Source organism: Penicillium hordei (assembly GCF_028827395.1).
Source record: "Penicillium hordei strain IBT 12815 chromosome Unknown utg000001l_segment0_segment0, whole genome shotgun sequence".
Lineage (NCBI taxonomy): Eukaryota > Fungi > Ascomycota > Eurotiomycetes > Eurotiales > Aspergillaceae > Penicillium > Penicillium hordei.
This window is the reverse complement of record NW_026623142.1, coordinates 4,758,238-4,782,666: the sequence shown is the minus strand read 5'-3', so window position 1 is coordinate 4,782,666 and position 24,429 is coordinate 4,758,238. Positions and strand designations below refer to the sequence as shown.

The following is a 24,429-nucleotide window of genomic DNA, read 5'->3' as shown; positions in this document are numbered from 1 at the left end:
CCGCTCTCAGACTTCCTAAACAACGTCCTCACCTTGCGGCTTCCAGGATATTTGACCCAGCCAGTTTGGTGTCGATGATTGACAGGTCAATTTTGACTCGTCATTCGCGTTCTATCGCGCTGACGCTGTCCATGTTAGTTGGTGGAGAGAGATGGGTAGTACAAGCTTGACATCGGCCTTCCTGACGCCGGATCCAAGCTTCAATTGGTATGGAATCGCTGCTTGGGCCATGGCTGTTGTACTAATAGATTTAGGTTTTTCCTCTTGGAACTCATTGTCTCTTGTATTCTGTAAGTTGCGCCGTTCAACGCCGCTGGATTGCGCTAATCACCAGCATAGCGCTCTGTTCTTTTTGCTCTACTTCAATCGGCTTTTCGCAAACCTCATCTCTTACGCAATTCGAGCATACACCTGGCATTACTACCGCGCCTATGTTGATATAAACGCACTTCAAGTCTCCCTGCTTGGTGGGAGAATCTTCTTCAAAGGCATTCGGTACCATGGCGTGAACGAGACGATCTTCATTCATGGAGGATTTATAACATGGCGCTATTGGACCCGTACAGTCGAGCGAAATGACTTGACAGGAATTCGACGCAAGGCTAGCCTTGCTCATCATACCCCAAGGAAAGGACATGCGCGACCCCCGCACGATGGCACAGACCACAGTCTTGGGGAGCAAGGTGGCATGGGAAAGACGACCGAATTGCCGTGCCGGATTACCATCAACACCTATGGCCTTGAATGGTTCATCTACAACCGGACTCCCGCTTATGACAGTATCCTTGCTGGGTTTGGGTACTCTCCCAAAAATGTTGATTTAGATGACGATATTTCAACCCCCCCAGGGTCTCACGGGACAGCCGAAGATGGCAACGTAAGCAACGCCTTCAATTTCGAAAATACACCTGGCCATCAACCAACCGTGAAACCCATGTCAGAGCGCAGCATGAGTGAGAGAGGCGGGGTTGCGTCACAGAGGACTACTATTCGTGAATCAGAACTATCGGACCCTATATCCAACATGTTACAACTCCTGCCTGTAAAGCTGGATTGTCAGAGAGGCGCCATCGTCATGGGAAATGAGCATACCCGATCTGTCTTGACAACGACATTCGACACTGGAACGGGTACCTTCGACGCTTCCAATTCGGGCCCTCTTGATTTGTACCGTCAAATATTTTCATTTCAACTCAATAATCCAGTGATTCAAATGCGGCCAAACCCGGACTTCAAGCAGAACCAGTCGGCGACTGCGAAAGACCTAGCTGCGGCGCAAGAGAAAGAGCCCGAATCGAAGAAAAAACCGCAAAATATCTTCAACTATCAATTCCAGAGGCGCAGAGTATGGCACAGCATTCGAGAATTGGTCCCGTATTTCCAGACATCAGTCGAATCGTTCCATGACGATGGCAGACACACCAATAGTATGCCGAGAAGCCAGGCAGAGTTTCCTGAGGTCCGCTGGACTGGTCTCTCTCGGTATCTGGACGAATATACCGAGGATGACCATGAAAAATGGAACTCAGTCGAATATGGCAGATTTTCGACCATCGTGGATAGCCCTAGCTTGAATATAGCCTACTTTTGGGACGTCCCTGGGCGAGTGATTATTGAACCAACGTCAACTGTTCGGTCTCAGCCAATGGATAACAATATCAATTATGCTCCTTCTCCGGAATGGGGGATTGACCTCAAGATTGACGGCGGTGTGATAAATTACGGACCATGGGCTGATAGGGAGCGGATTGGCCTGCAGAATGTCTTTTTTCCGAACTTCTATCGCAGCGCTGAGCCGACAGAGCAGCTAGCCCCCGGTGTTCTGCGACAAAGCACGGCATTCAGGCTGCGCGTGGAGATTAACAAGGAATTGACATTGCGCATTCCGACACGAGAGCCTTCCAAAGATTGGCAATGGAAGGGTCGAGCTGATGCCGTTGGGGGTGCATCGAGAGCAAAAAAGCCAAATGACCAGAAGAATGCTCGAGCTAAAGAAGGTGAAAAAGGCTACCTTGGCCCTGAAATTCGTCCATTTGGGTGGCTCTCCCTTTGTGTTGCCGCCGACTCTACCATAAATTATACCATGGATATGGTGGGATCAAGCGCAGGGTTTCGCAATGAACTTAGTATAGACTTGTGCGAGTCAAGATTATCATCTAGCATCAATCATGGCTTGCTCTGGCAATGTCCTCGGCAACAGGTCAATTGTGATCTGTCCAATCCACTCTCCTGGAATAGTCTTCGTTCCTGGAAATTTACTGCCGAAAGTCAGGACCTACAGCTGTTTCTCCTACGTGATCATATATTCCTTCTCACAGATCTTGTAAGTGACTGGGCTTCGGGACCGCCTTCGGACTACTACGCATTCGTCCCTTTCATCTACAACCTCGATCTCAATTTCTCCGACTTTCAACTTTACATCAATGTCAACGACCGAAACATCATCAGCAATCCTTCGGATCTAGAGGACAACCGATTCATTGTCATCAAAGGCAAGCGCCTGACGTCGAATGTCATGATACCATTGAACAAATACCAATCTGAACAGAATGCTATCGAGTTTAGGGTCAACCTTGAAGACGGCGGCGTGGACTACACAACTCCTCTGTGGGATACCTTACATGAATTTTTGCCACAGAAAACCATGGCCACCCTCGACAATTTGTTCATTGACGGCTCCTATAACTACTTTCAATCAACATCCCCGGAACTGACTGACACGCTGGTGCTCAATATCGATGGAACTTCACCTCGCCTATACCTTTTTGGATTCTTAATCAAGAGTTTCATGTCAATCAGAGAGAACTATTTTGGCGAGGAGATGCACTTCAAGACCCTTGAAGAATATCAAGAGCTGGTCTATGCCAACGAGCCACCGTCAAATCCCACAGGAATCAACCCAAACCGGAAGTCAAATGACATGGATGTGCTTGTGCGCGTCGCGGTTGACGGCCCCCGTGCTTTACTTCCTGTGAATATCTATGATCACTCAAAGTGCATGGGACTTAGCGCAGCCTCACTGGAAGCGGATTTGCGTTTCACCAACTACTATATGGACTTGCAATTCTCCATTACCCCGCTGAAAATTGATTTGGAGACCACCCAGCTGGATGGCCCTTCCACTATCTCTAGCACTCAGCTGTTCATCGATGGAATCTCAGTTTACGGCCATCGTCTGTTTGGTTTGCCCCCGCTTGAACCAACCTACGTTTGTAATTGGGATTTTGAAGTCGGTAGAATTGTCGGAGAATGCTCCACCGAGTTCTTGGCTTGTTTGGCTTCATCTTTGAAGACCTTTGATTTCTCGTTTGACAACGAGGAAAATGCGTTGCCAATGCTGTTCCCGGATATTCTATTTGACGTGACTTTCTTGAGAGCCAAGATTGACTCTATTCATGTTTCTGTGCTACTGGATCAAACAGCTGTGATTTTGAGCACACGGCCCTTGAATGTGAACTTCAACGACTGGGCAAACACCAAGTTTTCGAAACGTATGAGCCTTCTCATTCCGGATATCTCGATCGCTGCCGTTGATCGTCGATATGTCTCTCGGTACAACCCATCAGCGGGAGAAATGATCTCCCCGATTGGTCTTTTCCAACTCACAATAGGGCTGAAAATGGCTTTGCGTAAATCTGATATTGCCGAAAGTCGACGACTTCAGCAAGAGCATATTAAAATCCATGATCAACGGACTCACAGGGCACAGTGGTTACTTTTCGACTGGGAAGAGACTGGCCCAACTTCAACGCTTCCCCCCGAAGACGACGTGTTCCCTCCAACCATGGCCATACCTTCAATGCCTGAGCCTATTGATGGCAGGATGGATTCTGTTGATGCACTGTCATACCAGGGACCTTCACGGCCCCATACCACAAGAAGCGTCAAGAGCTTCCTTGTCCAGTCAGAAGCATCAAGCATGAAGAGTGTTCGGATATACCCAGCCAACAACCCCAGAGCAGCCTCGGATCCAGTAACCAAATCACGTCCTTTTCTGTCCACCCGAGGATCGAGCCCGTCTGTCTCAAGAACAGACCGGTCGAGAGATGGATCAAACTTCGGGCCTCGGGCAGGCGCATCCTCGTCTTCTCCGACAAGGGACGCAAACCCGTGGATAATGCCACATTTCTCGTACTACAAGTTCGATCTGGATACATCTGAGCTTCCGTTGCCATTTACGGATGAAGATAACACAATGGGTGAAGACTCTGCAATGAATCAAAAGTCTGTGTTTCTCACTTTTGATGATGATCAAACGAAATACACAAATCTTGCGTGCGACCTCCCGCTTGGTATCCGAGGATTTTGTACTCCCAAATTCCTTCTGAGTCTAGCTACCGTACTGGACGGGTTGGAACCAAAGCATCCAACACGAATCATTGACTCACTTCAAAAGGGTGTGATATCGAGCATCGTTGGCTATGACAACGCCATGAGCCAGCCGAAAATTTCAACAGCTCTTGCTCTTCGTGTTCCCTCCATTCAATTACGACTAGTTGACTTGTCTGAGGCCCCCAACAACAAACAGGTCGAGTTCCGAGATGAATACAGCATTGAGATCCGTCGTCTGCATACTGAGTTCCGGAGAAAGGTTCAACGTCGGAAAGGTGATCTGCTTGAAGGTCTCAAACAAGATATGACGGTTCATGCGGCAGCGGACCACGTCTCAATTTCTATCGAGGGTAGTCGAGCAGATTCTTTCCACGAAAAAGCCGTGTTCAACTCTCACATGGATGAGATGAATTTTTGGCTCGTGACCTCGCCCAAGGTTCGCTCTAATCTTCAGATGCGAACATTCAATACAATGACATCAGCGAAGTCTGTGGAGCGTCTTGCTTTTCTCGTTCGTCGAGCGACGACCATGTTTGATTCCGTCGCGTCATCCTTTCAACAGCTTTTAACGTCCAGCGAGAAGCGCCTACAGTACCTCTTGTACTCCCTCACCCAATCGGCTACTGATATACCGGATCCAATATTCCTTGCTCGCATATCTTACGTGCTTAGGGTTTCTTCGAATCATCTGCGGCAGCATGACTCATGGAAAATCATATCTCGTATTCGCAAGATTTACAAAGGTCTACCTGCTCATCACAAGCGCGAGTTGGAGCAGGAATGCTTGTGTGACAATTTCCCTCTGCCGGCGGATGCCAAAAAGGCTGTATTATCTGGCTTTGACCACTGGCGAGCTTGGGACCTGGCACATGTTGCCAAAAGCTATGCCATGCGCCGCGTTTGGCCGCACGCCACTGAACAGCAGACTGCCCAGGCTTCAATATTCCTATCCTCCACAGTCCAAACATTCCGGTTCTCCATGGATCCTGGTCCGAGAGAAAGCGACTTGATCATAGGGAATTTGTCCACTGTTGCATCAATTGCCCCAGAGTCGCCTAAAGGTGAAGAGGGGCGGGGCAAGAAACTCATCACCTTGCAGTCTTATTGCGGATCAACAGCCCTGAGGTTTCGCTGGGAAATTCTGGACCTTGTTGAAGGGGTGATCAAGGTCATGTCGAATATCACACTTGAATCCTCACCGGGTCATGTCCCTAGTGACAAGGTCCAGGAGAAGACACCAACTGAGCTGCAATTCGTGTTTGGCACTGATTTTGGCTCCATCACTCTCGATGGTATCAATATTAAGCTTGCTTTGATAGCGAAAGCTCTCCGGGGATCGATCGTTCATAAATCGTTTGGTACCAACACATCAAAACACGAAGACCTCGCTGTATTGTTCACCGCTGAAGGATGCTCATCTGAGCTTCAAAGTCAATCCATGACTCTGATGTTGTCAAGAATTGTTGACCCATACATGTACCTTTCGCTTGGATTAGAGGAAGATGACAACGAGTGCAGACACGATTGGAAGCTTGCTGCGTCCTGCAGGAAGCTTCGTTATGACATGAAAGAAGACCCTGTCAGTTTGGCACATACAGTAGACAGACTTATCGCAGATGAAGTCAGATACATCCGGCAGCTTATGGATAGTGTCAAAGTACCGGAGCCGGGATCGGGACAGAGCCTCGGACCGAACAAACCCACCTGTGACACCTTCCATGTGGCAATGTTCTTAGAAGACTATCGGCTGACGTTTAGCCTTCTACCATCTTTGACCTACCTTGTGTCAGGCGAGGTCGCTCGCATGTCAGTGATGCCCGCAGAGGCATCCAAAATCGAAGTTGATTTTGATGTGAAGAAGAACTCGCACATGTTTGTATCGGGCGAAGGCGACAGATTCAATGTCTTGTCAATGCTAGAGATCCCCCGTAAACGGGCGAGTCCTTGCTAACCTATCATCGGAGCGCAAGGAAGTGGAGGTTGATGTCACGATTGAACTCATTCGCCTAGAGGCTAGTTCTGTGCGCAGTCTCCTTGCTGTTTTGACAGGACCTGATGTCTCCCATCTGATTTGTGATCTGAAGCAGAATTTAGATGTTCTCCAGTTACATTTGAAGGACGTGCTGTCACTACAGAAGGTATCCCCAACCCCCAAACCAACATCTAGTGGACAGGAGATCCTCTACAAATCCCGTCTTACAATGGCTGGATTCGAGATTCATGCCATTGCACCTGGCCTCAATAGCAAAGATTACTCTGCGGAGATGATCTTCAGCCTTGGGATGATGCGTATGCGACTTCAAAACGGATTAGACCGGGGATACTCCATGGAGCACCCCGAGTTCAATATCGATGCCTCTCAAATCAGATTTCAGCTCCGAAGACAAGAAAAGGCTGGCAGTCAATCATATGGAGAATTCTCTGCTGGGGTGAAGCTTCAGGGAACCTCCGCGGTCCGTGAAAATGGGGAGATCACCAGAGCATACCATTTCACCAGTGACAAGTTCGATATCGAACTTTTCGCTGAGACAGCAGCTCTCGTGGTCGACATTGCTGTCTACACACAAGAGCGCATCAAGACTCTGGACCTGTCCCATGAAGTCAAGCGTCTTCGGAAATTAAGACATGGTGGCAACATCGATATAAAAGACGGAGCCACCGCAGCCCCCGAAATCCACCTCAACGATGATTCCACCCCGGAAACGTTCCTTAATGCTCTTTACTCTTTACAGTTCCGGACCATTCAAATCGCTTGGAATATGACCACGATGCACACCAAATCCGGTCGACAGCCCGAAGACTTGGTCTTTTCAATCCAGCAAGTGGAACTGTCTAACAAGAAGAAGAACGCAGCCAAACTTCGAATTGAAAACATGCAACTTCAGATGGTACCATTCGGAGCGGAAAAAAGAAAGCGCTCGCTCAATTCAGCCCTTATGCCAGAGCTGGTCTTCAACGTAGCATATTCCTCCAAAGGGAAGGAAGTGTGGCTTGCTTTCCAAGCAGCTGGCAAATCTCTCGACATACGCGCTACGTCAGAGTTTATTATTCCGGCTAGTATGATACAAGACTCAATTGCTACTGCAAGCGAGGCGCTTCGTGAAGGCAAGGCTATTTGGGCAACCAGAGCAGAATCTCCCGAAAACACCAATACCAACAAAAATGGCAGCCTTTTCGGCAACAGACGACTGCGATCTCTCCTAGTCGATGTTGACTTTGCGGGCGCTACTGTCACGCTTCAAGGAAAACTTGGCCATGATCACCAGACGTTGTTAGCGGCCACATGGAAGGGTAGCCGACTCTCCGACGCAAAATATGGCCAATATGTCCAAGGCGATGCTGCGACCACAGCAACCCTCCGAGCACCGGGAGTGGCGCTCAAAGTCCAATTCGAGGACAACGGTACAGATGATCCGGCACTGAATGCAGAGTTGAAGGTTGACCCCTCGACGAATACATTGTACCCAACCCTTGTTCCTCTAGTCAAGCAAATGACCGCCACAGTCAAGGAGATCATGGGCAACCAGCAGGGCCAGTCTCGAAGACTATCTTCAGCAGCGAAGTTACAGTCACAGAAACCAATACAGGAGAAGCCATTTAATGCCACCGATCCAACTAGCATCCTCGGTCGATGCCGGGTCAACCTGGGATTGCTGTTTTGCAAACAGGAGTTTAGCTTAAGCTGCCAGCCTATTGCAAGAGTCGCAGCTACTGCAAGGTTTGAGAGTGTCTACGTGACTGTCAACACAGTCCTATCGGAAGAGCAGGGCCGGTTCCTTGCTCTCTCTTTGGCTTTCAACAGCCTGGAAGCATCTGTAAAGCATGTTTACTCCAATGAATCAACCGCAAGCTTTGAGGTCAAGTCCATGGTGCTGTCCTTGATGAACAGCAAGCACCTTGGCCGAATGAACGGAATGTCAGCTATTTTGCGTGTCAGTCCCATGAAGGTCGCAGTCAATGCCAAACAAGTTCAAGACTCTTTGCTCTTCAAGGAGATCTGGCTTCCGTCCGACAATGAAACCAACTCGGGTGAGACCATCCAGCCAGAACCGTCCGAAACGCAAACCTATATCGTGCAGCGGTACCAGCAGGTTGCATCGGCGTCCGCATTTCCCTGGAACACTACCATCGCGATTGAGAAGGTCGAAATTCAACTCGATTTGGGCTCGACCCTGGGCAAGGCACAATTTGCCATTGTTGATCTGTGGGTGTCTACCAGCAAGACCTCGGACAGTGAACAGAACATGTGTATCAATTTCGGCTCAATTGCGATCGAGGGTAAAGGTCGCATGAGTGGAATTGCCGAACTTGGAAAACTGAAAATCCACACCTCCATCGAATGGCCCGAGGACTCGCGTGAGACAGGACACACACCGTTGATTCAAGCCACGATTGCCTTCCATCACCTCCAAGCCAAGGTGTCATTCGACTATCAACCCTTCCTTGTTGCACAGATCGCCAGGTTCAACTTCTTGATGTACAATGTTCGAAACACATCCGGCGCGCAGAACCAGCGCCTTTTCAGTATCCTGGAAGGCGACAAACTTCAGCTATTCTGCACATCTCTGACAGCATCACAAACATTGGCACTGTTCCAGGCATGGCAACGCTTGATCCAAGACGTCCAAGCAGCCTACAAAGCATCACTACGCGAGGTAGAGCGGTATCTCCGTCGGAAGTCTTCTGTCCTCACCGAGCGGCTCGATGTCAGCGCCAAGGATCTAGCAAAGAAAGACGAAGACCAATTCGAAAAAGCCCCCATCTCTCTACATACTGGAGTCGTCGTGAAGATCCGGCACGTCAATCTAGGAGCATTCCCCAGCTCATTCTTCGACAACCAAATCTTCAAGGTAGAAGCCTACGACGCCGAAGCCCGCTTCGCCGTCTCGCTCGAAGCCAACAAAATCCACAGCGCCCTAGGCCTGACACTAGGCCAACTTCGCGTAGCACTATCCGGCATAACACGACCCACATCCGCGCAACTGGACGAGCTCTCAGTTGACGAGATCGCGGAGCGAGCCGCCGCATCCCGCGGCGGAACAATCCTCAAAGTGCCCCGACTAGTCGCGAGCATGGAAACCTGGCAGGCACCAGGAACCCATCAGATAGACTACATATTCCGCAGCACGTTCGAGGGCAAAGTCGACGTCGGATGGAACTATTCGCGCATCAGCTTCATCCGCGATATGTGGGAAACGCACTCCCGGGCCCTTGCGTCGCGACTTGGTAAGCCCTTGCCGCCATCTGCAGTCCGCATCACTGGTGGACCGGGTAGTGGTGGTGGTGAAGGAGGTGGTGCTAGCCCTGAGCAGCAGGAGAAGATTACTGCGGTTGTCAATGTGCCTCAGTCCCGGTATACATATACTGCGCTTGAGCCTCCGGTTATTGAGACGCCGCAGCTTCGGGATATGGGTGAGGCTACGCCGCCGTTGGAGTGGATTGGGTTGCAGCGTGATAAGCTGCCTAATGTGACACACCAGATCATTATTGTTACGCTGTTGGAGATTGCTAAGGAGGTCGAGGATGCTTATGGCAAGATTCTGGGGTCGTGATCTTCTCTTTTGGAGATGCTCCTTTTGAATACTCTTGGTTCATTTGGACTTTCCCATCCTTTATTGTTACTTTTTTTGTTTTATTGCCTGATACCATTGTTGTTTTTGTACATTATTACATCACATCATTAATGATAGATATACTATTCTTTCGACTCAATGTTGAATCCCGGATAGAAGAACAAAACAGTAGAATTATTGACTATGAATTCATAAGTTGACCAAAAAGAGATGAAGTTGAGAATGCAATTTTTGTTCTCTGGAAGACAATGAAAAACTACCCGTTTACAAAACCGCCATATCTACCATCTAAAATCGCAAAACTAACCATTTTAATGCACCCTCTTTCTAATAAAAGAGATTCGTCAAAGTCGTGGGTAGAGAACCCGTTTACAGGCCAAACTGAGCGCGCAGAGACCCAGCGAAGCGCGAGATAGCCTCGTCAATCTTCTCCGACGAAGCAGCAGCGAAGGTCGCACGGAAGAACATCTTCTTCTCGGCAACATCGTGGTCGGGTTTGAACCAGCTGCCACGGGAGACGAGGACACCTTCATTCACAGCAGACAGGAAGATCTCTTCTTCAATAGCGGCGTGAGTCTTGCCGGCGGCAACGCCGGGGTGCTTGTGCCAGTCGATTTCCACCCAGTGCTGGTTAATAAATTAGTATTTTTCCAGGATGACAAGTGAACGGAATAAAAAGAGAGGATACGAAAGACGGGATAAAACTTACGAACATGCCAGCCGCGGGGGCTTCCCAGTGAGCGATTTCGCGGGGCAGGTGCTTCTCGCAGGCGTGGACAAGCGAGTCACGACGAGCAGTGTACGACATGCGCAGGTTGATCAACCAATCCAAGTAACCAGCATGACCCCAGTGCTCATCGAGAAGTTTGAAGAGTGCGAGCTGGGAAATACCACTAGGGTTCTGCGAGGAGACCTCGAAGGTACGGGTAAAGCGCTCGATGATCTGCTCGGAGGCGACGATCCAGCCAACCCGGGAACCGGGCGAGATAACCTTGGAGAAGGACTCAAGGCGAACGACACGGCCATCGGTGTCCATGCTCAGGAACGAGGGGACAAGTGACTTGATGAACTCCTCGTGGGTGGAGGGGGGAGGCACTGGGGAGGCGTCTCCGCTGGTATAGGGCTGCATCTGCAAGAAGTAGTAGGGTTCATCCTCGACGATGATGAGATCGTGCTTCTGGGCGACCTTGTACACGGCTTGGCGACGTTCCGCGGACTGGGTGGCACCAGTTGGGTTCTGGCCTGTTGGGATCGTGTACAGCACGCAAGGCTTGCGTGCACCCCGGGCGGCAACGTCCCAGTTGCTGAGGATTTCGTCCATTCCCTCTGGGATGAGACCTTGCTCGTCCATTGGGATGCCCACGGCCTTTATGCCCAGGGGGAAGGCGGTCTCGACGGCACTGGCGAAGGTATATTCCTCCATAAGGATGTAGTCTCCGCGCTCACAGAACACGCGGAGAGCAGAGTCCCAGGCATACGTGCTGCCAGCGGTCAGGATGCATTGCCAGTCAGAGTAGGGAGGGCTGTGGATGATCTGATTTTATTAGTCTCTGCTGATAGACGAGAGGACCAGTGTTTTATACTCACTTCAGTGTGCTCTGTGACAAAACGAAGTAATGGTGCAGCTCCAGTAGCTTGTCCGTAGTTAAGGGCGATCTCCAAGTCTAAGAAATTGAATCAGTCATGGCCATTTCTAATGCATAGGGAGAATGGAAACTCACCGTAGGTGCTAGTTCCTTCCTGGATATCATGCTTTCCGGCACGAATAACCGTGCCTGACTCCCGAGTAGCCTCTGGAGAGAATCCGGGGGCAGTGGGGACTTTGATATCCAAGTGCTCGATAGGGAAGTATTCAGGCGAGGGCAGTCCACCGCCGAGGGAAATAAGACCTGGGAAACACAATTAGCGCATGAATTGCGGCGTGCAAAAAAAAATAATTCCGTGATATTACCTGGGTTCTTCAGGTAACGAGCGGCACCCTTCAAAGTGGACGGCTAAGGTGTGGGAGCGGATTAGCAAAAGTGGACTTCGCATTGCGCAATTGAGTGCGAACCTTGCGAGACTTGGCTTCGAGTGAAAAATGGTCTGAGGTGGAATGAAAGTCAGTATAAGTTGGAATAATTGTGAAAATGTATAAATCCGAAAAGAACCAAGGTAGACATACGCTCAAACCGCTTAGCCTTTGGCTTGGTATAGCAGATCTAATGCGCCCAGACAGTATCAGCATTCTGCATCCCACAATCGACCATGTTTTTTGGCCCATATCCTCGCAATGCCTATGCACAATTCAGAAGTATCATACCGGGCTCTTAAACATATCACTGTTGGATGCCGCGGCGATGCCAGTGGGCACCTTGGCCGTCTTCTCTCTCCATGCAGACACGCCATTGACGGCCAAGGGCTCCGGGATAGGGACAGCTGAGGTATCAGTGACGCCCACCAGGTTGACATCTAGAGGTGTCGGTGGACTCATATTGGGTAGCGGTGTAAATGTAGAATGCGGGATCGGAGGACGCGGAATTGGAGGGGTATGCGGGGAGGTATGCGGAGGGGCGATTGGTATATAAGATTTGCGGGGGTATGGTTTATGAGTTTGATAGTAGTATTGGCCTGGTATGTCTGTGAAAGCAGGGCAGGTTATATATACGAAAGAAACAGAAATCCCAAGGTGTTACAGAGGGTTCGGCGAAAGCGGAGCGGAAGTCGATGTCTCTCCAGCCCGAGAACTTTCTCCGAACCACATGACTCATATTACAGTCCACTTTTGATAAGCTTTTGTGTTTTGGGGTCAATAGCGATAGGTAGATAGTATAGTGTATTTCTATTGATTGTATGCACTGACATGTCAAAGGGCGCGAGGTACTTTTGCTTGTGTTTTTATCGGTGAGGGACATCCAATTAGAGTTACCTCTCTTTTATCAATTTATGATAAAGATCTAGGGTATATTTAGAATATCAACCGTAATTAGATATTTTGAGAGGAAAATGTTGCCAGAAAAGGCTACTTTAGTCCTATTGGCTATTGTGGCCAAAGATAACCTCTTTGTTCAGTACTTGGGTGTGAACTTGAGGGGCCGGGGGTTTACTACTACCTACGCTAGGCCCTAAATGATTTGGGAGCCCGACATTCTTGTCGACTTTGTAGCATAAAGTACTTTCTTTTTTTACTCTATTAATTAATTGATAAATTACATACGTATTTGACAATTATATACCTTCCAAAGAAAAAGAAAATAGGTGACAGATTATGTCTCTACGTTGTACATCCACACATGCATAGTATAGACTATGTAGGCGGCGTGGAGGATAGTTGAAAATATGTAAACCTATAATTTTATGTTCTCACGAACTTTCCACATATTTCCCCGTAGTCCCGTCAAGCTGCGCTTCCAGCACCGCTGCCTTTCCACCTAGAACACTCTGAATAGCTTCTGGAAGCTTTCGGGCGAGCTCAGCAACAGTCGAGGCACGGCCAGCCCACAACTCACCACCTGCCGCAGCCTTGGCAATACCAGCATAATCCGGCGTTGGCGCAAAGGAAATATTAAGGTCTTCGTTCGTAGCACGAGAGCCGTCCCCTTCAGGGTGAACGAGCAGCATGCTTCGCCGGGGGGCATTCCAGCCTTTATTGTTCAGAACGATTGTCAAAACGGGGATTCCATAGCGGCGGGCGATCCAGTACACAGATCCAGGTACCGAAAAGAGGAATGTGCCATCACCAACAACCTGACAGACAAATTTTCCCTTCCCACGTCCTCCATGCAGCATGTCACTAGCAAGCTTAATACCAAGCGCACCACCGCCAGACCAACCGAGACCGCCACCTCCACAGTTAATCCACGACTTAGGTTCGGTAGCTGAGACTTGATCCGCAACAAAGTGCGTCATGGTCACGGACTCAATAGCCCAGATGGTATCAATTGGAACACCCTGGCGGATCTGAGCCATGAGATAGTTGATATTCAAGGAGGCTCCGCTGCCGCCTTCTGGGATCACAGCTAGATCGGATATCTCTTGTCGACGCTTCGAATACTCCTCGTCTCGGCGTTGGCCCATAGTGATATTTTCCTCGGAGCCAATGAATTGCTGTAGAGACTCTTGGGAAGCAACGTAATCGTTGATTTGCTTGAGCGCAGTGGAAGTGTCGGCACGGAACGCAGCCATCGAGTGAATGTAGAAAACTGGAATCTGTTGCTTCAAAGGGTCGACATCAATGTGAATAATCTTGGCTGACGCAGACGGCTTGAACTGGGTAGGTACCCAAGGGACATCACAATCTACCACAAGGATTAGATCGGATGTTTCCACCGCCTGGTGACCTGGGTATCTCAGTCCCAACCATCCAGGGTGGTTAGCAGGGAAGCACATGTCACTGCCACCAGTGTCCAGTACACGGATTCCCTTGAAACTATCTGCCAATGCGACGAGTTCGGTCACAGCCTGTGACCGCCTCCCAGAATACCCAGTAATGATAAGAGGGCTCTTCGAAGCCGCAAGCTCCGATGCGATCAACTCAACGCCGGAGGTTGGTAGGGCAGCCGGCGCCACAGGTCCCCAGACAGCCTGGTTTAGCTGATAGGGTTCGATATCCTCTTCCATGACTTCTCGCGCTCCGGTGAGGTACACAGGCCCCTGTGGGTCACTAGTTGCGAATTGCAAAGCCCGGCTGACTATCTGCTTAACGTTCTTGCCGGACTTGATCTCACCAGTGTACCGACAGTACTGGGAGACGATTTGCTTCTGATCCGGCACATCTTGGATCCAGTGGATATATTCCGTGCGTGATCCTCGCATCTCGCCCTCGATTGTGTAAGGCGATAGACCCGCGAAGATTAAAACCGGGGCGCGCCCGCATGAGGCGTTATGAACTGCTGCTCCGAGCCCCTGCGTGCCGACGTCGACATGGACGATTACTGCTTGTGGATTTCCTGTCAGTCGGGCGTAGCCGTCGGCCATGGAAAGTGCCACCATCTAATAACATATTTCATCGTCAGCGGGGCTCTCATTCATACTCCTAACTCCAACCGAAGTGCTACCGCCAAGCTTGGTGGGTTGCATGATACAATGGTTAATATACCTCATTGGGACAGGTTATGATTGTAGGGAACTGGTCTTTCTTTTCTTTCTGGCCTTTCACCATCGCCTCAAGGATGGAGGGGTGATCTGATCCCAAATTGACAAAGACATGGCTGACGCCACCCTGAAGTTGTGAAGGTTAGAATTAGACGTTTTCTAAGCCAAGCTGTTACTAGTACATACCTCCCAGAGGGCTTCGAAGAAAGCAAAAGATGCTGTGTAAGCCCTTCTAGTATGTGAGTAAAAATGACATATGAATATTTGAATGGGGGAACTCCATACATAGCTGGCTCTATGGTACTATAAAACGTTGAATAGTAAAAAGGATGTGTTCCAGGGCTCTGAATATCGATATATAAAGCAGAGAAGAGAGGGGAAGCACGTTGCTAATAAAGCACAAGATCCGGGGAAGCCTCAAATTGGGATCTCGGCTACAACTCCGAGGGCGGGGGGACCGAAGGAACACCAACTCCCTCTAAGGAATTCAATGCCTATATATTTCTCGGTTATACCATAATTTGAAAGGACCATCTCCGAATCTTTGAGAAGTTCTCTCCATATTTGACCCAATAACCGCAGTCGATGAGGAGCTCATGCCGGGAACCAGTCTCCGAACTAGAGCTCATATTCGTCTGGCTCCTACAGAAGTAATCAAAGGCTTTCTTGGACACAGCCTACCTTCAAGCATTTAAAATATGGTTATTCACGTCATGCTTGGAGAAGACTTAGCTAGTAGATCGAGAAAAGTGAGTTTGATCCAACAAAACGAGATGTCTGTTTGATTGTCTTTTCAATGTATAACCTCTGAGTGTAGAAAGCACCAACTATGGGAAGATCATTTAAAATCGAGTTTAAATAAATTTGAAAACCTACAGTAGTTTTTCTTATCTATTTCCGTGATGCTAGTTTAGCAGAAGAAGAAACTAGAGCCGCGTCAAAATGGGTGCCCATCTTGCGCCGAAGTCTCACCATATTCATCGTTTCACTTGTGATGATATCTATCCCCATTGTGACAGTTCCAATGCGAAGCTTCGTGCGACTGGATATTCTCCGGGCCTTTTGGGATGATGCCTTGATAGTTGCTGCGTTCGTATAGTGGCGCTGTATGATGTGACACGGTCTGATAGAGAATCCTAATTCCGATAGACTCTTTCAATACATTTTGATGCCTGCTGCATAATTAGCAATGAATGGGACCAGGCACATGTATGCAGACTTCACAAGCACGGAGATCTATAGAGGAGCACTTGTGGTATGTAATGTTTGTAGAAGATTTTCTGCTCGTGACTATCTCCTATAGTTACGGTGGCTGGCTCTATATATGGGCCTCAGCCAAAGTATCAATTGCTGTTGCGCTCCTCTGGTTGGCCGTCAAAAGTCTTACCGAGTAATACTTTGGAGCATTATTGCTGTTAATATCATGATCTGGCTTGTGATACTCTTCGCCTGTAAGCCGATCTCGCACTTCTGGCGATGAGTGGATGGCAACAGCATGGCAACATGTCTGCCCATTTTAACAAGTTTGGACATTGCTTATATTTTTACAGCTCTGTGACTATATTGTGTGATGCAGCAATTGGCCTATTACCCACTTTCCTCGTCTGGAAACTGCAAATGAATAGCCGGACGAAGTTTACGGTAGAAGGAAACCAACGGCCTAGGGAGAATGTACGTGATATTTTGGCCAACTGGCCATTTCGGAGATGAAGTCATTGCTAAATATAAAAAGTACAAGTGTGGCAGTGATATGCTGATTTCTACTTCTCGGACTCTATGGTTGATGATAATTTCCTTTGTATGTTGGTCGCAAAATCAAGAAATCTTAAACCCTTGCGAGAATCTCGCCAAGTCAGGTCACGATACAGAAAACCTTTGTACAACATACAAACATTGACAGAGGGGAAGAAATAAACATTTTGTTTCTTATGCATGACCCTAAAAAGGGTGATTGGTTAATTTAAGAGGTTTAGCGCATTTACATGCTCCATAGCCCTGTCACCAGGGCTTCTAGGGTTCAGCTCCACCCCTTTCCCTCCCGCCAGATCAGGCCAATCCACATAGTCATCCCGACTTTTGACAGCGGCATGGACCCCAAAAGTTCAGCACATATATTTTTATCTGTAATACGGTAACCCCGGGGAATGCTTACAGCCGAGCCACCCTGTCGTCTATCTTTGCATGCTGACCATAAGGCTGGCCATGTGGGCGGGGCGACGAAGCTGAGGCCATGTGTACGCCCGGGTGACTATTGGCTTGGCGAGAGGCTATGGCAGGCTGATCTCATGCAGCGTCTCAAATCCCTGCAGGAGCTGAAGAGAACACGAACAATGGGACGCCTGGGACACTCGAAACAAGGTTAGGCTGCCGATTGTGGCGTTGGGGTTCGTATACTAGCGGGTGGCCTCATGCAGGTAAACAAAACGTATGATCCAAAGCGACCTCGAGACGGACCCTTACTCGTGCAACAACGCTAATACAAACCTAGAAAAGGGTGTAAATGGAAAAGAATATATTAGATGGAGTCGTATCCACCTACTGTATTTGATTAAAATCCTCCCCAACAGCACAGCAAACTTCCATTGTACATACAAGATGTCTCTATGCGCCGAGATTCATGAGCCACAACACAGAGTCCGACAGAGAAGGGACTCAAAGTCGCAACCCATCCGCAAGCGCATTATCATCTGCTGCGACGGAACATGGCAATCCGCAGTGTCAGGAAAGAAAAACGTCCCATCTAATGTGACGCGTCTCTGTCGCGCCCTGAACAGTGTCGGAACCGACGAACACGGGAATCAATGGCAGCAAATAGTCTGGTATGATTCCGGAATTGGCACGACCTCAGGCCCTTTGGGCCAAAAGGTTGAAGGCGCCATTGGCCTAGGCCTGGAAGGGAATGTCATCGAAGCGTATAATTTCTGTGTCCTGAACTACAGACCCGGCGACCAGATTATGTGTTTTGGGTTCTCGAGGGGTGCGTTCACAGCCCGGGCCATTGCAGGTTTGATTTCGGATATTGGTATTTGCAGTAAACAGGATTTGAATCAGTTTCCCGATCTCTGGAAGGTTTATAAGAAAAATAAGCCCGGCGAGCGGTTCTATTGCAGTGATCTCTGGTTTGAGTGGATGGATGGGAAGGCGGATGAGAATCAGGGCGCTCGGGGCGATACTTTCGTATTTGAAAAGCGTCCTGAGGGTGACTGGGCTCAGGAGGGGTCAAGGGATGTGGAAGTTGTTGGTGTTTATGATACAGTCGGCGCCATCGGAATGCCGGAGGTGCTGGGGATCAAGCTGCCATCTTGGTTCTTGTGGTGGTCGGAAAAGAGTGGGTGGGAAAATGTTGGACTTTCACCTAGTAAGTATACCAACACCCCTCTTTGTGATTTTATGGTAGTCCGAATACTGACAAACGGTCCCCTAGATGTCAAACATGCATTCCAGGCTTTGGCCCTCGATGAACGCCGCAACGCATTCTCACCTACTCTATGGTATCTCCACAAACTTGGAAACGTCACTTCGGAGCAGATACAAACCCAGAGGAAGATGGTCGACCAGCAAGCTCAAAAATGGGATGATCTCTTGCAAGAGGCGATCCGCCTCAAGGGTAGCGGCAAAGCTAGCGATGCAGACGTCAACAATGCAGCTCGAAAGCTAAACCAGACTGCCAGAGCCTTAAACCAGGAGACCCGAAAGCTCCTAAAGTTGGAAGACGACCACAAACACCAGGACAACCCCCGCACATTGACACAAGTATGGTTCCCCGGCTATCACATTAACATCGGTGGAGGCTCGGGGGATACCCTTAAAGATAAGGGCGACATGGAAGAAATGTCTAATATCACGTTCTCCTGGATGCTGGACCAAATCAAACCTTACCTGTCGCTCAACGAGGAGTCTATCTCTGAAGAAAGAGAAGAGATGGAATACCATATTTCAACGCTTGTCGAAGACACAGTCCATGAGACGTCCTTAAGTTGGGCTCAACGCAAGGTCGCAGCAATAGCCTCAGCTTTCAAACCCAAACGTTCCCCCACGTCTTCCATTAAGTCTGTGGACAATCGACGCAGCTATGGCTGGGGAATAGGCCCACTGGAGGACAGCTTCACGCCATTTTACTATCTCAACGGGTCAAAGAGGCGCACACCTGGACGCTATGATCCTTTTGACCAAGATGGAAATCTGCTGGGAGAGACGTTTGAATTTGTCCATCCAGTGGTAGGATTTAGGGAGAAGCAGATCAAGGATTACACGCCGATTGGGCGTGATGTTAAATTTACCCGTCGGAAGGCGGTTGACGAGAAGGGCCGTGCTGGTTATGTTTATGATCTTGGAGATTCGCGCAGGCCCTTGCCTGAGTGGCGCCTAGGAGGACTTGACTCTTATGAGAGACTCGCCATCACTGGAAAGGCTGCATATGACTATGTCGACGAACTAGATCTATATTTGAAGACTGGGATCAAAACACCCCGTCGGTCTGCTTGGGGAGTTCAAGATGTTGACCTCGGAATTGAAGTGCTCAAAGCTGGGGGCTTGCGACCGGGGGATTTAAAATCGGAGAGGTCTCAACAGAGAAATCTCCAGTCGACAGGATTTGGAACCAAGGAAATGCAATTGAACAGCTCAGATGTTTCATATGCCGGGGAGGCAGTGAGTTCGACGTGATTGCTTTTTTTGCTTTCAACCCTGGATTGAAACAGGGTTTGGTTCGGACATGACTTTATGTGTGGGTTTTTTTGTGCAATACTTCATTTGATCTCTTTTTAATAATAATTACAAATGCCCAAATGGCCCAAGACAAAGAAGAAAAGAAAAGAAAAGAAGAAACAAGCAATGTATTCTTGTGGGGACATGGAGCATTCCGACGTCATAGGGCTGAACTACTCTTCCAAGTCCAGTGGAAGACCCCAGGTGGACGTGTACTTTGTAGCTTAAAGCAAAATATTTTAGGCATCACAATTGTTTAACTCCATTTGGATCCAAATCCTCTTCATTTGGACCCCATTTGTTTCTGAAAAGAAAAAAACTAGAAGCCTCGCAGAAGCCTCGCAGAAGCCTTCCAGAAATCTCAGGGCCAAGTGCCCTACGTCATCCCATGGTATCGTGGAACTTGACTGGAACAATAACAATATTGAAACGGCTTTGCATTGGTCGAGTTACTTGCTGTCACCTGTTCCTTCTTCGTTGTTGGGATCATTTTGACCATTCGACAACCCCCAAGTCCCAATTGAGTTCGTTGTACGATGGTACCACGCAAGGTGTACAATATGTGTCAAGGGCAGACAGTTACCTCGGAGTTAGCCCTTGACCCATCGCAGTGTCCACAGAAAGTCTTTCATAAGTTGTTTGAGAGTCACCATGCGTCGCATACATACGATGGCCCCGAAGAATCAGATGTCAACGAAGCGCCGGAATGGGAATCCTTGACCAAGCTGCAGAAAGCTCGCGCGTGCGGGAACTTTGGGTCTGTGGAAATGAGTGATCTATTTCTGAAGGTGAATTAACTTTCCATGTCGACATTGGAGGAGGAAACAAAGTCTAATACATGCCCACCAGGTTTATCATGACGCGTTATGTTGTTTAGAAAAGAACCCAATGTCAGGGGTTGTATCCCCCCAGCTGTTGGGGAGCACAGGAGTTCTACCACTGACAATTGTCGCCCCATTACCTGATCTCTGTCACCATTTAGCGAATTGCATTGTGCGCGCCGAACATGAAGTCTTTTTGGGTACCAATTTCTGGATTCACTCGGACGCATCCACATTAGTGACGAATGCCATCCGCGAACTTTCCAAACGAGCAGGAGAAAGGGGACAGAAAATAGTTATGAAAATGATCTATGATCGCGGAGATCCTCGCCAGGTGAATACTCTGATTGATGTATATTGAATACGATCTGCAGACGGATTCTAATGAACTGCTAGGCATGGGATCATAGATTGAGTGTTCGCGAGGACCAATATGTCGGCGGGAAAGTGAAACTACCTGCAGCGAGCGAGATCCCAAATGTCGACCTCCAAGTCATCAATTTCCACCGACCTGTATTTGGGACGTTCCATGCAAAATTCACTGTTATTGACCGGCGCATGACGCTCATACAGAGCAGTAATATCCAAGACAATGACAACCTTGAGATGCTGTCTCATATCGAGGGCCCGATTGTTGATTCTTTCTATGATGCTGCTTTGCTGTCGTGGGGAAAGGCTCTCGATCCCCCATTCCCACTTCTGAGCTCTCTAGCGAGGGATGCTCCGATACCGTGCCACGAAGAAAGCAATGATGGTATTTCTACAGAGAATGGAGATAAATCTGTTCCTGAGCATACTACCGACTCTCCACATTACGATAGTGACTTTAGACAAGAGGCCCGGAGAGTCAACGATTGTATTCATCCACAAGGTGATGAAACACGCACACAGGCTGTCAGCCGCCATCTCAGTATGTAAATGCCTTCACTATCTATGGCAATACCTAATAAATAAATAGATACAACTATCCAGCCTGACACAACAGGCGATGCACCAGACAGCGATCAGGATAATACATTCAGCCCTTATATGATCCTACCTCGGCACGAGCCATTCGCAATGGCATTGGTAAACAGGGAACCATTTGGATGTAAGTTCCAAACCATGGAGAGAAGCTCCTACCTAATATGCTTCTAACCCTCACTTTCTTCAAGCCCCAAACCACAGGAGCATCCACACCCCGCAAAACGCGGCGTGGCTATCTGCAATCAACAACGCCCAGCATTCAATCCTTATCCAGACACCAAACATGAACGCCGAGCCTCTAATGGACCCCCTCCTCAATGCTGTTCGCCGCGGCATCATGGTATCCTGCTATCTCTGTCTCGGCTACAACGACGCAGGCGAGCTCCTCCCATTCCAAAACGGGACGAATGAAATGATCGCGAATAGGCTATACAACTCCCTCGAAACCGACGAAGAGAAATCCCGTCTACGGGTATGCTATTATGTCGGCAAGGACCAGACTCGTCCGATTCATAATAGCTTCAAGAAGCGGAGTTGTCATATTAAGTTGATGATTGTTGATGAGCAGATTGGGATTCAAGGTAAATCACTAATAAAAAAACGCCACGAGAGAAGAAGTAGTATCTAACATTCTTTACAGGCAATGGAAACCTGGACACGCAGTCATTCTTCCACAGTCAGGAAATCAATGTCCTTATTGATTCCGCGCTCGTTTGTCGTGCTTGGACGGAGTTGATCAATCGCAACCAGAATACTGCCAAATACGGCGCTGCAAGTACGAAGGATGGCTGCTGGCATGATCCCGAGACTGGCGAGATTCCGGCGGGTTCAATGGGGGCTGCACGGGGTTGGCTTAGTTGGGCTAAGGGGGCCATTGGCGCCGTACAGCGAGTGAGAGGTGCTGGTGGATTCTAGAAGCTCATTTGCATATGTGCTTGGGTGTCTCTATCTCGGGACATTTAGTTATAGAGAGATTGGGGAAATCAGGCTGGTATCTCTTGTGAAAATGAATGATTTATGAAGATAGCCTCTTACGAATACTTCGGACTACGGTGCTGGAATCCATGTCTCGGAGTAGCAGACCACCATGATGTGCAAACAAAGACGAATAATTCGATATCAGCATTGAACAAGTCAAAAGGCCGTCGTGTGCGACCGGGTGATTCCAGGAAACCCACCGAGGACTTCTACAACATGTATATGTGCCCTGCACAAGATCTCGCCAAATTTATGAAAGTTCCATCGTCTTCCCAATTTTACAATAAACCAGACACAGAGTAACTACAATATCGCTAAAAACACCCACTGCTACATGAATGTCTCGCCCATATGACCAACCAATAGCTGACATAGTAAACTATGTCTACCACCACACCCTCAACCAAGACGATGAAACGATTTGGAAATGCGCGCGGACAGCCCTGCTGGACACGATGGGCTGCGCCATCGAAACAGCAGCGACAAGCACCGAATGCCGAAAGCTTCTCGGTCCCGTGATTGAGGGCACAGTCGTGCCGGATGGATTCAGGGTCCCGGGAACGGGATTTCAGGTCGATCCCGTGAAGGGAGCTTTCGATCTAGGTGTTCTTATTCGGTACTTGGATCATAATGATGCGCTTGGTGGTGCGGAGTGGGGACATCCTTCAGGTATGGGACATGAGGTTGGGAAAGGGATTGTGTCCGTGAGACTAAGATATGGATTGGATTGCAGATAATCTCGGCGCTATACTCCCAATCATGGATTGGCTATCGCGTGCAAGTTTGTCTGGTCGACGGGTTCATGCTGGTCCGCCGTTGACGATGCAGACGCTGCTTATTGCACTGGTTAAAGCGTATGAGATACAAGGGTGTTATCAAATGCAGAATGCGTTTAATGCCTATGGAATCGACCACGTGGTTCTGGTAAAATTGGCTTCTGCTTCTGTTGTTTGTTGGCTGCTTGGAATGACAGAATTACAAGCCGTGGCGACTATTTCTCATGTTTGGATGGATGGTCATCCGAACAGGGTGTATCGATCCGGTGCAAATACTATCCCAAGGAAAGGGTGGGCAGCAGGCGATGCGGTGAGAAGAGCTGTGCAGTTGGCTCTACTGGTGCAAGATGGCCAGCCTGGTTCGCCAGGGGCGTTGAGCGCGAAGCCATGGGGGTTTTGGGAGCGGACTTTTGGCGAGGCGGGATTTGTACTTCCACGACCATTTGGGTCGTGGACGGTACAGAATGTACTGTTCAAAAGCATGCCTGTGGAAGGGCATGCAATTTCAGCCGTGGAGGCGGCTGTTTTGCAAGCGCGTCGATTTCGACAGAGGGGGCTGTCCGATCCTCTCAAACAGATCCAGCGAATAGATCTGCGAACGACTGCTGCTGCCTTTTTGATCATCAACAAACAGGGGCCGCTGCATAACGCTGCTGATCGTGACCACTGCATTCAGTATGTGGTTGCGTTGGCTTTCTTGAAAGGTAGTCCGCCAGAGGCGGCGGACTATTTAGACAAAAGCCCATGGGCGAATAGCGAGGACCTTGAAGCCCTGCGAGGAAGGATCGTGGTGCAGTCCGACCCTACGCTCACGGAGGACTACTTGGATCTGGACAAAAAGAGTATTGGCGCAGGGATGACGGTCAATCTCGCAGATGGGTCCTCGTTGCCTGAAATACTGATCGAGTATCCAGTAGGACATGCGCGGAATCCCAAAACACCAGCTGCGGTACAAGAGAAGTTTTTCCAAAATATGGGGCTTATGTTCTCTGCGACAGAGATCGGTCGGATATTGGGAGCTGTTCAAAATCCAGATACTTTAATCTCGGATTTCATAGATCTGTTTATCCAGTCATCGGCCAGGGCAGCGTTGTAGAAGGCAAATATATCTGTGGGTACTATGAGTTGGTTGTACTAGCCAAAAAAAAAAAAAAAAAGAAAAAGATCTTGTTTGGGTATCTAGGTATCTAGTGCTGTCGTTTC

General features: G+C 48.8%; 5 protein-coding genes across 5 annotated transcripts; 3 read left to right on the top strand and 2 right to left on the bottom strand.

Annotated features, from left to right (window-relative positions):
* Nucleotides 1-151: 151 nt before the first annotated feature.
* N7537_001824 (uncharacterized protein) lies at nucleotides 152-9,884 on the top strand (the record flags this gene model as incomplete). Its single annotated transcript, XM_056892882.1, has 4 exons — nucleotides 152-207; nucleotides 255-290; nucleotides 340-6,208; nucleotides 6,252-9,884. The coding sequence occupies 4 exons, from the start codon at nucleotides 152-154 to the stop codon at nucleotides 9,882-9,884; spliced, it is 9,594 nt and encodes a 3,197-aa protein (XP_056757877.1).
* Nucleotides 9,885-10,274: 390 nt separating this feature from the next.
* On the bottom strand, nucleotides 10,275-12,655 carry N7537_001823 (aminotransferase-like domain-containing protein; the record flags this gene model as incomplete). The annotated part of the gene is made up of 9 exons (XM_056892881.1): nucleotides 10,275-10,532; nucleotides 10,615-11,439; nucleotides 11,493-11,569; nucleotides 11,627-11,794; nucleotides 11,857-11,899; nucleotides 11,959-11,990; nucleotides 12,070-12,106; nucleotides 12,208-12,524; nucleotides 12,553-12,655. 9 exons carry the CDS (start codon nucleotides 12,653-12,655, stop codon nucleotides 10,275-10,277), a joined length of 1,860 nt encoding a protein of 619 aa, XP_056757876.1.
* Nucleotides 12,656-13,247: 592 nt separating this feature from the next.
* On the bottom strand, nucleotides 13,248-16,511 carry N7537_001822 (uncharacterized protein; the record flags this gene model as incomplete). The annotated part of the gene is made up of 4 exons (XM_056892880.1): nucleotides 13,248-14,876; nucleotides 14,983-15,105; nucleotides 15,165-15,207; nucleotides 16,366-16,511. 4 exons carry the CDS (start codon nucleotides 16,509-16,511, stop codon nucleotides 13,248-13,250), a joined length of 1,941 nt encoding a protein of 646 aa, XP_056757875.1.
* Nucleotides 16,512-17,573: 1,062 nt separating this feature from the next.
* N7537_001821 (T6SS phospholipase effector Tle1-like catalytic domain-containing protein) lies at nucleotides 17,574-19,643 on the top strand (the record flags this gene model as incomplete). The annotated part of the gene is made up of 2 exons (XM_056892879.1): nucleotides 17,574-18,336; nucleotides 18,403-19,643. 2 exons carry the CDS (start codon nucleotides 17,574-17,576, stop codon nucleotides 19,641-19,643), a joined length of 2,004 nt encoding a protein of 667 aa, XP_056757874.1.
* Nucleotides 19,644-22,905: 3,262 nt separating this feature from the next.
* Nucleotides 22,906-24,322, top strand: N7537_001820 (putative 2-methylcitrate dehydratase (PrpD); the record flags this gene model as incomplete). Its single annotated transcript, XM_056892878.1, has 2 exons — nucleotides 22,906-23,119; nucleotides 23,184-24,322. The coding sequence occupies 2 exons, from the start codon at nucleotides 22,906-22,908 to the stop codon at nucleotides 24,320-24,322; spliced, it is 1,353 nt and encodes a 450-aa protein (XP_056757873.1).
* Between the last annotated feature and the right edge of the window lie 107 nt (nucleotides 24,323-24,429).